At 46.5% G+C, this 14643-nt stretch overlaps 1 protein-coding gene across 1 annotated transcript in view; it reads left to right on the plus strand.

Moving 5' to 3' along the window:
* DNAH3 (dynein axonemal heavy chain 3) overlaps positions 1-14643 on the plus strand; it is a 483492-nt gene that overhangs the window by 155538 nt on the left and 313311 nt on the right. The window contains exons 16-17 of the mRNA XM_040356847.1: positions 1393-1546; positions 10882-11026. Coding sequence (XP_040212781.1) covers positions 1393-1546; positions 10882-11026 — 299 coding nt within the window. The remainder of the gene's footprint in view (positions 1-1392; positions 1547-10881; positions 11027-14643) is intronic.

A 14643-nucleotide genomic window follows, 5' to 3' on the forward strand; every position in this document is an offset into this window, starting at 1 on the left:
CTATGTTCATTACTTGGGGAGTTATGGTTTTTAATTCAAATATCCACCAGGTTTCATTCCATGAAACCACTGCCTCATATTGAACCCCCTCCAATGTTTCTCCACCCTGAATGTTTACGTCAAACATTCTAAAATATTTGACGTAAATGTAGATCACATAGTGTACAACTTGTAATATTGGAGTGTTCCACAAACATTTTTTTAAATAATAAATCGCTTGATTATGATAGATCCATTAATTTATTTGGCCTTTTGTGGATCAACCCTTCCAACTCAGGGTGACTAATGACAAACTTGACAAGCCCTTATTGATTTATCTGTAACCTTCACCCTTGAAAAGACCCACTTAGGATGGAACTAAACTGTATCTGAACACCACAAACCGATAACGCTTTTTATATAATTTCTACTATTCAAACACACTCACTAATCCATCAATTTTTCTGTGCTTTATTCTGTTGAGAATCACTTTGGAAACCCCCCTCCCCCTAGCATTTCTGCCCATGGCCATCTTGAGTAAAGGCAGATCATTCATGTAGCATTTACTTCCTGGAATTGATCTGCTATTAGGCCAGGCATGCAGGCAGATGGGTGTGCTTAGCTGAGAAAGCCCCTCCTCCCGTCCACTGGATGAAAAAAATGCCTGGGGTGCATGACATTATTTTGGCCTAGACCAGAAATCAGGAAGCAACTGAAGAAATGTAAAAAGTTTAAAAAAATATATAAATAATATACTTCACTATCTATTTACTAAGGGTAGGAGCACTTAAAGGGGTTGTAAAGGTACATTTTCTTTCCTAAATAGCTTCCTTTACCTTTTAGTGCAGTCCTCCTTCACTTACCTCATCCTTCGATTTTGCTTTTAAATGTCCTTATTTCTTCTGAGAAATCCTCACTTCCTGTTCTTCTGTCTGTAACTCCACACAGTAATGCCAGGCTTTCTCCCTGGTGTGGAGTGTCATGCTCACCCCCTCCCTTGGACTACAGGAGTGTCAGGACGCCCACTAACACACCGCTCCTTTCTCTATCTGCAACGTAGAGAGCGTCCTTTCTCTCCTGTATTCCAAGGTAGGGGGCGAGCACGACACTCCGCACCAGGGAGAAAGCCTTGCATTACTGTGTGGAGTTACAGACAGAAGAACAGGAAGTGAGGATTTCTCAGAAGAAATAAGGACATTTAAAAGCAAAATCGAAGGATGAGGTAAGTGAAGGAGGACTGCACTAAGGTAAAGGAAGCTATTTAGGAAAAAAAATGAACCTTTACAACCCCTTTAAGGATTAAAATGGTTAATACTGATTGAGTGAGTTTAGTTCAACTTTAATGGTAATTGTAGAACTAATTGCTTTTGAAAAAAAATTATGAAATAACACGTATTACTATTTGTTTTTCAGACGTTCAGATTTTGAGAAAATACTTAATGGCTACAATGCTGACATTGAGGCTTTTAGAAAAAAAGAGACGATGACTTTGGATGAAATGAGAAATAACATGGAGAAACTGAATGATCTGGATCAGAACTTGAATAAGGCACTTCTAGAATTTGAGGTTTGTGTGATAAAATTTTTCCCAAACTTTGTATGAACACTACAACATTTGAGCTGTTATGCAAATTGTACTATTAAAACATCATCATCATCCACATATGCTAGCATAAACCCAATTGTTTTATCCCAACCCCTCTCCAGTTTGTCCATAACTGAACAATTCAGATCCTTTTTTGACAGTTCATTCAAACTAACAAAATATTTTAAACAGCCTACTAATTTCTTGAATTTTGGAAAATAACTTTAGCAGTACTAGTTGTCACAGTATTTGGATTAATTTAGGGATTTATCTCATGCCTCCTATTTCTCAATCATGCATCCCCGTCATTGCATTCAGAAATGCCTAAAGTTCTTTTCTCCAAATGTTTTTTGGAGATCATAGAAGTAGACTCTTCTGAAATATAGGTAAAATCAAACCGTTCACACCAATGGAGCTAGTGCTGGCCATTAGTAAAGGTGTTGATCCCTACTGAGAACCATTTACACTGCAGAATTTGTCTTTCACAAAGATTTACTTATTAAAATTTAAAACGTAAAACTAGAATTATTTATTTTAATTTAATTTCAAGTGAATGCATGAACAATGTATCCCTTTAAATCCTTTGGAACTCTTCACACCACTAAGTTGCTGGTATGGTGCGTTTTAAAAGTCCTGTATGCTACATTTTTGGTGCATGTTTAAAAAGCGCACCAAAAATACACCTGAAATTAATAGAAAACACATAAAAATGCATCAAGGTGGCGTTTTTTTTTTTTAACAGAAAAGTTTTATTAATAAAATAAAGAAACAAAACAAAAAGTAAATCAGCAAACTGTGGTACAGCATGGTTTGACATTGTACGGATTAGCACATACATACAATCAGCATAACAGGTACAGGGCAACACACCAGAGATAGATCTGAATGGGTCTAGGTTGGATCGCTGGATAGGGTGAGGGTCAGCTAGTCAGGCTGCAGGACGGTGAGTCATGTCCCCACCCCCTGGGGGGGGGGGGAGTGCACCTCCTCCACACGATTAAAGGAGAAGCACTATGAATTCACGGAGCATACAGGAGCATTCTCAAACAGGCAGTGCCCTAGCTGCCACCCATGTCCCCCAAACTTTGTCAAATTTTTGGGGGCACTTGCGGCCCATGTAGGTCAATTTGTATAGAGGCAGAACGGAGTCCACCAGTGCAAGCCATTGAGCCACCGTTGGGGGGCTCGCCAGCTTCCACTGTCGTAGCAGTGTTTTCCTAGCGTAGAAGCAGAGAAAGAATAGTAGCAAGCCGGCGTGAGTAGACTGTGTCACGCCCTCTGTGATACCAAGAAGGAGAATCTTGGAGTCCAGCGGCACTCGGAGGCCAGTAGCAGCGTTAACTTTTTCCACCACCCCTTCCCAGTATCCCCGCACGACCGGGCAGTCCCACACAACGTGGTAGAACGTTCCTGTCTCTCTCTGACATTTAGGGCATCGGTCTGACTGGGTACTGAATATCCTGGCAAGGCGCTGGGGGGTGTAGTAGGCCCTGTGTAAGAACTTCAATTGGATGAATCTGTCTCTAGCAGATATGGTTGTCGGTATATATTGGACCAGCGCAGACTCCCAATCCTCTTCCGAGAGGTCGGGAATGTCCGCCTTCCAGACTCTGTGGAGGGGAGAGTCCCTCTTTGAGTCGTCGCATGTAAGTCGGAGGTAGATGGAGGACACTATTCTATCAATTCCACGGGATATAAGGAACCTCTCTATCCTATGTGGCTCAACCGTAGTTGTCCTCGAGAACTGTGCCTGCGCCGCATGTTTCAATTGTAAATACCTGAACAGCATCCATGAGGGGAGCTCAAACGCTGCGCGTAGCTCCGGAAAGGGGAGCAGCGCCCCCGCGGGCATAATATGTTGTATTTTCACTATTCCATATCTGGCCCAGACACTAGGGTCCGGGATGGACCTGAAATGTGAGAGTCTTGGGTTGCCCCATAACGGGGCGTGAGGCGAGATGGAGTCAAGGTTCGCGACCGCTGCGGTGACCTTATCCCAAACCTGAATCGTGGTGCGCATCGGGAGAGTAACCTGTGGGGCGGCCCTGGGTCCTCTATAGACCAGGTTGGTGAGGGCTGAGTAGGAGCCCATGACTGCGGCCTCCAGGTTTACTGCTGGGTTGGACCTAGTCTGCTGGAACCACCACCGGACTGTTACTAGCACTGCCGCCCAGTAGTATTTTTTGAAGGAGGGCAGGGCCAGACCCCCTGAGGACAGAGGTAGCTGAAGCTTGCGTTGCGCTATTCTGGGAGCTCCCCCACCCCAGATGAATGAGGAGACTACGCTATCCAATTTAGTAAAGAAAGAGGCGGGGATAGGGACCGGGGTGTTACGGAATATGTAGAGCAGCTTGGGGAGGAACACCATTTTTAACAGGTTCACCCGCCCCACCGGAGTAAGGGGTAGTGTCTTCCAGGCTTGGCATTTTGCAATTAGAGCCTGTAGGACCGGGTATAGGTTGTCGTGTAAGTATTGACCTAGATTGTTGTCAATGTCCACTCCAAGATAGCGGAATTTGGAGACCTTACTCAGCGGCGTCAGGTCCGCTGTGGGGGGGGCAAGGTCGGACAGGCGGAATAGACTAGATTTGCCCCAATTAACACGAATCCCGGAGAACCCGCCGAACCTATCAACAATTTTGAGGGCTGCCACTAGGGACTTAGAGTCATCACCAAGGTATAAAAGGGTGTCATCCGCGTACAGCGACACCCTTTCGGTCAGTGGTCCCACCTCCAGGCCCCTCACCTCGTGCGTCGAGCGAAGCATGATAGCCATGGGCTCGATGGCCAAGGCAAAGAGCCCCGGAGACAGTGGGCAGCCCTGCCTCGTCCCCCTGCATAAACGGAATGGAGCTGAGATGTTGCCCCCCGTGCGCACCCTGGCCATGGGTGACCCATACAGCAATTTGATCCAGGCAATGAATTTAGGACCGAACCCAAACTTAGTCAACACTCGCCACAGGAAGGCCCACTCAACTGAGTCAAAGGCCTTCTCTGCGTCGAGTGAGGCCACAGCCCCGGTAGTATTCTGCTCGCGGAAAATTGCAATATTGGTGTGGAGCCTGCGGATATTTATATCCGTGCCCTTCCCCGGCATGAATCCCGTCTGGTCGCCATGCACCAGCGTGAGGATCACTGTGTTCAGCCGATTGGCCAGGATCTTGGTCAGGATTTTGGCATCCACATTGAGCAGAGATATAGGCCGATAGGATGAACACAGTTCCGGGTCCTTCCCAGGTTTAGGTATGACAACGATCACCGCCTCCATCATGGAGGCCGGAAGGCTGAGGCGCTCCAGTGCTGCGGTGAGCGTGGAGTAGAAGTGGGGGCCCGTCACCTCCAGGTTAGACTTGTAGAACTCTGTGGGGAGTCCATCGGGACCAGGGGTTTTACCTGCCTGTAGAGACTTGATAGCTCCCTGGACCTCCTGCAGCGTAATGGGAGCTTCAAGCGTCCGACTGGCCGTCGAGGTCAGGGAGGGAAAGTCTAGGGAGAGCAGGAATGTGTCTAGCTCATCCAGGGTGTATGACGCTACCCGATCTCTCAGTCCCCAGCCAGGCCAGTAATCTACCCGCTCGTTCCCCCTGCTCAAATATTCGCTGAGTCTGAGCAAGGAGGAAACGACGGCATGAGGCAGCACGGATGAGTGCCAACTCCCTGTAGGCAGTAAGCATGTCAGCGTGCGAGCCTTGGTCAGGCGAGTTTGTGTACATATTTTCAAGTCGCACCGCCCGCCTCTCAGCCTCTGATAGTTCCAATTTAGCTTCCTTCCGTACTTTGGCTATATTGAATTGATACCTGCCCCTGGCGTAGGCTTTAAAGGCATCCCAGGTCACCTCAGGGGGGGCTGAGTGGTCATTATGAACCCAGTAGTCTCTAAGCTCCGTAAGCATTAAAGGTTCCAGTCTGTCGTCAGTGATCCAGTACCTGGATAGTATCCACAGGCCCCCGCATTGCAGCGGAGTCAGTGGAGAGGTCCAACATAACCGGTGCATGGTCCGATATCCCCTGCGGCAAGTGAGACACCGCCACCACCCTGGACAAGACGGGGTCGGTAGCATAGATCAAGTCTATCCGAGACATGGTCGCATGAGTTGCAGAGTGACACGTATAATATCTGTCGTATGGATATTTCCACCTCCACACATCACTCAAGCCATATATCTCCGCCCACCGAGAGAGCGCCGAGTCAGTCGTCTGGTCGGGGTTCAATCTGTCAATGCTGGGGTTGGGAGCCATGTTAAAGTCCCCTGCCCAGACTACAGTTGCAGAGGGGAAGTCGGCAACAACAGCCTGTGCCCTACGGAGTACTGTCATACCCGTCGTGGGGGGCAGATACAGACCAACAATTACTATTTCTAGTCTATCACAGAGAGCATGAATAATGACATATTGCCCATCCGGGTCCAGGCGGAGGTCCAGAAGAACAAACGGGAGCGCCTTATGAATTAAAACACTCACCCCACGGGAATGGGTAGAATGGGTAGAGTGAAAATAGGATCCCACCCAGGGTTTCTTAAGCGCTAGGACCTTGGACCCAGTGAGGTGGGTCTCCTGCAGTATGCAAATGTGTGGGTGGTATCTCTTCAAGAAGGAGAACACTAGGGATCTTTTAAATTTAGAATTTAACCCGCGCACATTCCAGGACAACACTCTCAAGGGGGCCATGACAACCATGGGAAAATAGGCATTGCTCCGTCGTCACCCGGACCCCCGCCCAGCGAAAAGAACAGATTCCCTCCCCCCAGCAGCCACTCCACACCCATCAGCAGTAGCATGTAAAGGCAGTGCATTTGACCATACTTAACATTAAACAATTCACAGCTGTACCAAAAACAGAAAAAAAAACGAAAATGAAAAATAAAATTCCCTCCCCCCCTCCCCACGCAACCCCCAAAACTTAGGCGCGTTTTGTAACCCAAACAATGCATGACTATCAGCCTTTGGGAAGCAGTGCACCAACAGGGCGCCTAGGAGGCCCAGCAGAGTATGCTCGCCAAACGGACCAGCATTTCTGCCACCCGCTTCAGTAAGCAAGTGAAAAAAATAAAAAAAAACAGAAAGTATAGAAATAAAAAATCGGAGAGTCAGTTATTATTATCGTTTTCCCTGCGGGGGAAGTTAATCACCCAGAAGATACTGGGGGCACATTCTTATAGCAGCAAGCCGCGTGGCGGTTCAGTAACTTGTACAATCATGCCATAACATAGTTAGTTCCTCAAGTGGATAAAGGAAAATATCTCTGATCCCCGGCACAGGGTGTAGTAGGTGCCTAAGCATCTACCCCCCCAGGTACCCCCATACTCACAGGTGAGTCCCGGTCAGCAGTCCCAGTGTATGTAGGGCATTCCACATCGAGGGGGACATCCAGGCAGCACCCCCTCCACAGCCAACAACAGGAACAGAGGCTACAGCCCCATCCGTCCAGAAACAGAAAAGGAGGAGGGGGGGTGGGGGGGTCCATCTATACAGGGTGCTGGGTGTGCACAAGGCAGGAACAGGGATAGCCAAGTAAGGGGACTAAGCTGGCATAGGAATAATGAAGAGCAAAACAACGGTTTCGGCCCCAGGAGATCAGTGGCGCGGGAGTCTCCAGCCACGCGGCCGCCTCATCCGGCACCGTGAAGAAGCGATGGGTCTCTCCGTCTTGGACCCGTAAACGGGCGGGGAATAGCATGCTATATTTCAAGCCGCGCTGGCGTAGGGCTTGCTTCACATGGTCGAAGGACTTTCGCTGCTTCTGCGTCTCCACAGAGAAGTCGGGGAAGATCATCAGGCGGGTCCCCTCGAAGCGCAGCGTCTCGATCTTCCTGCTTTCCCGCAGTATCGCGTCTCTGTCCCTGAAGTTCAGGAGACGAAGGATGAATGTACGCGGGGGGGCTCCGGGGGGGCCGCGAACCGCCGGCATCCTGTGGGCCCGTTCCACGGCGAAGTATGGGGAGAAGGCAGCTTGGGGGAGCAGTTGGCGGAGAAGGCGCTCGGTAAAGGCAGTGGGATCCGGATCTTCCGCTCGCTCGGGGAGGCCGATAACACGGAGATTATTTCTCCTATTGCGGTTCTCCGCGTCTTCCGCACGATGCTCCAGGGCTCTTACCTTGGTGGTAAGGGTGCGGAGAGAGGAGGCATGATCTCCCAGCACTTCCTCTACATCACCCACCCGGCGCTCAGCCTCTGTCAGCCGGGTCCTGACCTTGTCCATGTCTTTCCGGATGAAGCCCATCTCCAGCTGCATGGTGTCAATTTTTTCGGTCAGTGTGGACTGGCAGGTCGAGATGGCCTGCATCAGGGCAGCAAAGTGGTCCTGGTCTTGGATCGCCGGGTCTGCGTCCTCGGTCTGCGACGCCATGTTGGACACCACGAGGAGTGCGGCCTTCCCGCCGCCGGGATTAACACGGGGTGGAGACGGCTTCTGGTAAGCGGTTTTCTTCCGCTTATAGGGCATACCAGTCCAGGGGGCACTCAGCTAACGATCCAGGTCGCCTAAATCAGGGTAATCCGCAGGGAAACAGGATGTTTAGCGGGTATGGCAGCGGAGCTCCTCTGCTAAGCGTCCAGTCCGGTCGCCATCTTGGACACGCCCCCCAAGGTGGCGTTTTTGGTGCACTTTTTGAGTCACATGTCCATGTTTCACAGGTGCATGATTGGAGTCAGGTAACCAAAATGCACTAAAAGAGCATACAGTATGTGCTTGATGAATTTCTTCAGCAGCGTGGAAGGGCCCTTGGTGTTATTGGAAAATGAAAAATAGGAGAATATAAGTGTACATGTGAGGCTGCTCTCAGCTTGGTAATAACATTCAACACATTTATTTATTATACATGTCAGATATCCATCCTACTGTATTCACTGAGTTTGGACCATGTGTTATAAATTGTGTACAGGAACATCAAAGAACATGGACAGATGTGTGAAAAAAACACATTTCAGAGATAAGAATAAAAGAAGGGTGGGATATTGGGAGGGGACAAAAAAGAAAAAGGGTTCAGGGAGTACAGGGGTGCCCTAGATGGAGGTCCCTAGCTTATGTAGTATTTTTTTATAATTTATTTATTTTTTTTATTAAAAAACAAGGCTCAATATTAAAGGTATCACATTCCAAATTGAATATGCATAGAATATGCAAGCAACCATGACATGTCAAAATTATGGGACTTTTTAGGTACCACATCACAAACATTATATATATAAAACAACATAACAAATTTCTAGGTACACCTGCACACAGTTTTTGAAAGAACTTGGCAGGTAGGTTGTTTCAAGCATCTTGGAGAACTAACCAAAGATCTTCTGTGGATGTAGACTGCCTCAAATCTTTCTGGTAGGGAAGGTCTCAACACAGAGACTCAGATTTGAGTAGAAGTAGATCCATAGTTGGATCTGGTTGGATGTTGGAGTTAGTAACTGATCAAATAAAAGTATGACTTCAAAAAGAGAAAAGCTAGGGGCATGACCACCAAGGGTGGATAAATGTATCCTCAAACATGCAGCGAAGGAGGCTATAAATATATTTTTTAAAGGTGCAAAGGGGTTTAACACCTCTTATGTGTTTGCTTTAGACCTCTTTCACACAAGTGCTATAGAGCTAAAAATAGCGCCTGCAAAGCGCCCTGAAAGAGCTGCTCTATTCACTCCAGTGTGAAAACCTGAGGGCTTTCACACTGGAGCGGTGCGCTGGCAGGGCATTAGAAAAATTCCTGCCAGCAGCTTCTTTGCAGCACATTAGGAGCGGTGAATACATGGCTCCTAAAGCCATGAAATCAATGGGCAGCATCGCAGAACCGCCAGAAAATCGCTGCTGTAGCGATTTTAACCCTTTTTCGGCCGCTAGCAGGCATTAAAAGCACCCGCTAGCAGCCGAAAAGCGCAGCAAAAACGATGGTAAAGCGCCGCTAAAAATAGCATAGTTTACCACCGATGCCCGGGTGCTTTCAGTGTGAAAGCAGCCTAAGTGAAGATTTATAGTAGGAGATGCAGCTGGTGTTCCTTAGAGCTTTTTAGCTTTAATTTATTGAAAATGAGAAAGGGTTTTTGGTTGTGGATGTCAAAGGCACATTTCCAGTATGCTAATATTGATGGTCCCCCGGCCCCGGATGTTGATCAGAGATTTCCGGCGAACCAGATGGTCGCCAGAGTCTCCATGATCGTCGGAGGCCAGGCGCGATTTTATGACGTCACACCCGGCCTCTGCATTAAAAAAAACGGCGCCACCTCGGCTGTAAATCGGTGATCTTCTTCTTTTTTTTTTTTCTTTTTTTTTTTAGGTGTCCCAGCCTATTGGTGAGATGTGGGGTCTTATTGACCCCATATGTCACTGTAAAGAGGTCCTGTCATGTCATATTCCTATTACAAGGGATGTTTACATTCCTTGTAATTAAAATAAAAGTGATCAAATTAAAAAAAAGAAATGAAAGTGTCAAAATTAAAAAAATGAAGTAAAATTAACAAAAAATGTATTAAAGTGCCCCTGTCCCTTTGTGCTTGCACGCAGAAACTACCGCATACGTAAATCCCACCCATATATGAAAACGGTGTTCAAACCACACATGTGAGTGTCGTGAGAGCAATAATTATAGCCCTAGATCTCCTCTCTAACTCAAAGCATGTAACCAGTAAAAAAATTAAGCGTCGCCTATGGGGATTTTTAAGTACTGAAGTTTGGCGCAATTTCACGAGCGTGTGCAATTTTGAAGCGTGACATGTTGGGTATCTATTTACTCAGTGTAACTTCATCTTTCACATTATTTTTTTAAGCATGAAACTTTAATTTTTTTTAAATGCGTTTGAAAAATTTCCCGCGCAAATACCGTACAAGATAAAAATGACCGCCATTGTATTCTCTAGGGTCTCTGCCAAAAAATATATATGGTGTTTGGGGGTTCTATGTAATTTTCTAGCATGCAGGAATAAAGTGTCAGAATTGGCCTGGGCCTTAAGTGGTTAAAACTTTGGGGGACATGGCCAACCATCCATGCTATTTGATGCATACACTGGCAGTATATCCTGCCACTACAGCTGAACGCTCTATAAATGGGCCTCAGTCCTTACAGCATCTCTTTTACTAACATAGTGGAGACTCTCCATTGCCTCAAAGGGAGAGAAGAGGATTTTATAACATTGCTATTGTAAGGGAAATTGTTCTCTGCAAAAGCACAACCAAACTCTGTTTCATGTGTGCCCTCTAATAGCAGCAGCATTTAGGGAACAGAAATTATAATAACTTTTTCCCCCTCAGACATTAATAAATCAGTTACATTACTTGTATTTTTAAAATTTTATATCAAATTAAAAAATAAATAAATTATGGTAAATTTCTATAGGCTATCAATACAGAAGAGGAATTACTGGAATGGGAGAAGAGTCAATTCCCTTCATTGCAAGTGGCAATAACAAACAAGGTGCCTTTTGAACAACTCTGGGTAACTGCATATAACTTCCAATGTAAATCTGAGGAATGGATGAATGGTAAGTCTGTTGCTTTGTCAATACAAATTGATCTCATAATGGCTTAAAGGGTATTTTAACTTTTGCAGTCAAATTTGAGAAAATCCCATTATATGATTGTTGTGTTTCCATTGACACTGCTTGCCTTAAAATGTTTTTTTAAGTATTGCTTACTTTTTTAGATGTTTCTCAGAGGGAGGTGTCATGGCTGACCAGAGGCGTCCCTAGGGGGGGACCAGAGGGGGCCCTGACCCCCCCAACATCATGCTGTGCCCCACCATGTGCCCCCCCCCCCCCAAAAAAAAAAAATTATTTTGCAATTTTTGTATTTTGCTCCCCGAGAGGGAGAGCGTCCCCAGTCAGCTCTGCGGGGGATTCCTCCCCCTCCCTGTGCTCGCCGACACTGCATAATGCGAGCGCTCACACAACCAGATATTCTAGCCTGGGCCGTGTTTAAGTGTGCTGCACTGCAGACTGCAGTACACTGTAATCACTGAACTACATTATCTCCATCCCTTCTCTCCCCCCATCTGTCTCCCTCCCCCTCTCCTGTTCTTTCAAAACATTCAGAATTTACTTTCACTTTCAGTTAGGCAGATAATATACGGTGCAAATTTCTTTCCTGCATCCACAGATTGCAGGAAAGAAACTTGCATGATTCCCCCATCAACACAGACAGTGCTGACAGGGGAATATCCCTCCTGCCCAGCAATTATATTCTCCCGACAAACAGTGATTATCACTAGTGACTATACAGCAACCACTAGTGATAATTATAAGAGAATCTGCTCATTAATGGTTCAAATCTCAGCCAGTTTCTGCTGAACCAGCTGAGATTTAAACTGTCTATGGCTGGTCTTAGCTCTTAGGCAGCTCATACATTGATTAGCACTGTGGAGTGTCGGCTTCCTGGCGTTATCGGGCAAGTGGGATTTCAAACACACCCGAGCCCATCTCTATTGGTTGTAGACAGTTGAGCTCCCTGCAGGTTGCTTAGCAGCAGTGGACCCTTCTCTGACATGCTGATCGGGATGCAATCCAGGTGATGCTCCCAGTCAAATCCTAGTCATAAATATAAGAGATTTTATTGATCAAAGCCCACACTTTACAGGCATAGAGCCCACATGGCTGCTGATCATACGGTTGATTATATTTATGTGGTTGTACTCTTGATGCTAATAAATACTGTGTTTATTAGATCTGACTGGGAGCATCACCTGGATCACATGCCGATCAGCATGTCAACAGAGAAGGTTATACAGCATTACTGCTGCTAGGTGACCAGCTGGGGGCTCTGCTCTCTATAACCAATAGTGCCAGCCTTCCCCTGCATGCACCCATAATGTCACCAGCACTAGGTCCTAATAGACTGCCATCGCTGCCAAGGAGACAGATGCCAGACCAGCGCTGTAAATAGCAGGGACAGGACAGCTGGGGATCCCCACTGTGGCAGAACACCAGGGCAAGACAACCTTTGCAACCCTGATATTTCTCCCACTGCTTTGGACCCTTATATTTTCTTGGTGTGCTGGTGACATATATCTCTTGTTTTCTGCCACCCTGGGGGGCCCCAGTATAGTAGGAAGGGAGCTCACTGCAGAACATGTGAAAGGGCCCATAGTGGGATCGTAGTAAAGGGCCCCAGGATATATATATATATATATATATATATATATATATATATATATATATATATAATTAATTGCATTTTATAGTTGGCCCCCCTACTTTTGTCCCTGTCCCCCCATGTGCCCCCCCTAAATATGAAAGCTGGAGACGCCACTGTGGCTGACCGCAAGGTTTTTTGAACGCTTTAACTATAGGTATTGCAACTCTGTGGTGTCTGGGGGTGGGAGGTTGTTGAGGGAAAGATTGCCATCTAGGAGTCATTAGGATTGTTGCTAGTCACGCACCCCTCTTACTATATAATTGTAGCTACCACCGAGAGTAGTCGATGGGGGACCCTATTTAAAATGTTTTGCTATGGAGACTCGAGATCTGTGGTTACGCTCTGATCTCCCTGTGACCTATTTTTGCAGCTCTGCAGGGACAGGCCCAGATAGGCTCATGCCACAATTTTGCACAGAGTTGCCCAGATCCTCCTCTTCTGGGGTCCCTCTTTGGTGCTCCTGGCCCTTCTCTCCTGTTGAGTTGCCGCTACAGAAAGCAGCTTGCTAAGGGGGACCCAAACCAAGTTGCAGCAACCTGTGTCCATTCAAACATGGAGCCACAGCCTGGACCCACCCCCTTTCTCTTCTCATTGGCTCACTGACTTTGACAGGAGCGGGAGCCAATGGCGCCATTCTGTTATCTCAGCCAATCAGGAGTGGAGTTCCGGACAGCCGAGTCTCTTGTTGAACATCGCTGGATCTAGGTGTACATCAGGTAAGTATTAGTGGGGATGTGGAGGGCTGCTGCACACAGAAGGTTTTTTATCTTAATGCATTACAATAAAAAACCTTGTGCCTTTACAACCACTTTAAGCTGATGCTTTGAGTGTCCCTCTATGTGTTTTTGGAACGATTACAGGAAGTATATTCGCAACAAAATATTTTAAGTGTATACGAATGCATGGGGCATTACTAGATCCTCGCACCAAGGACATGTGGCTGGGTCATTTGCTGTGTCCCTGGTCTCTTTTAAACATGGGGATGACACATTCTATGCATTATGCAATTTTGAAATGTATATTTAGCTCATTTTTAATCCAGCTATTACCGTATTTATCGGCGTATAACATGCGCCGGTGTGTAACATGCACCGCAATTTAAGAGGGAAGTTTCAGGAAAATTTATTTTTTATTTTTAATAAACCACTTTGAAGCAAAATAATGGTATGTGAGCATCAATGCAGCCTGATCTGTGCCCATCTGCAGCCTCAATGCAGCCTGATCTGTGCTCATCTGCAGCATTGCTCCTCACTGCAGCCTAATTAGTGCCCATCTGCAGCCTATACATTTACCAAAATGCCCTGCCTGTTTAGTGCCCATCTGCAGTCTCACCTTTCAGTGTCAGCTCATCCCTGCTGTCTTCAAGGGAAGAGGGGGAGCGAGCGCCACTGACTTACATAGAGCCGCAATCTCCTTCCTGTGTACCCGGCGCTCCGTCACTCAAAGCCACGCCTCCTGCCCCTGGTCATACGATAGACAGTACAGTGGTCCAATGCGAGGCCTGGCTGTGCGTGACGGAGCGCCTGATACACAGGAAGGAGATCACGGCTCTATGTAATTCAGTGACATTCGCTCCTCTTCCCTCAGACAGCAGGGATCGGCGTATAACACGCACACGCAATTTCCCCCTGATTTTAAGGAAAAAAAGTGCATGTTATACGCCGATAAATACGGTATTTATTTTGTTATCATAATGTGACATTACTGTTTTTATACCAATTCATTTTTGTTCGATTAAAAATATTATATTTGTCTTAGATTTGATCCATAGAGGTCATCATAGTGTCCTACCAGCTCTCAACATTTAATCTATGTGCCAATAGGTGCCCCTGGCTTATTAAAGCCTTGAAAATGCCCCTGCATGAATGTATTGTAACATAACACAAAAATACAGTGCATTATTTTAAAAGTTGACTGCCTTTCATTGATTCACTACATTTAAATTTTGACGAGTTACTGCATTGAAGGT

This window comes from Rana temporaria, chromosome 6, assembly GCF_905171775.1.
Source record: "Rana temporaria chromosome 6, aRanTem1.1, whole genome shotgun sequence".
NCBI lineage: Eukaryota > Metazoa > Chordata > Amphibia > Anura > Ranidae > Rana > Rana temporaria.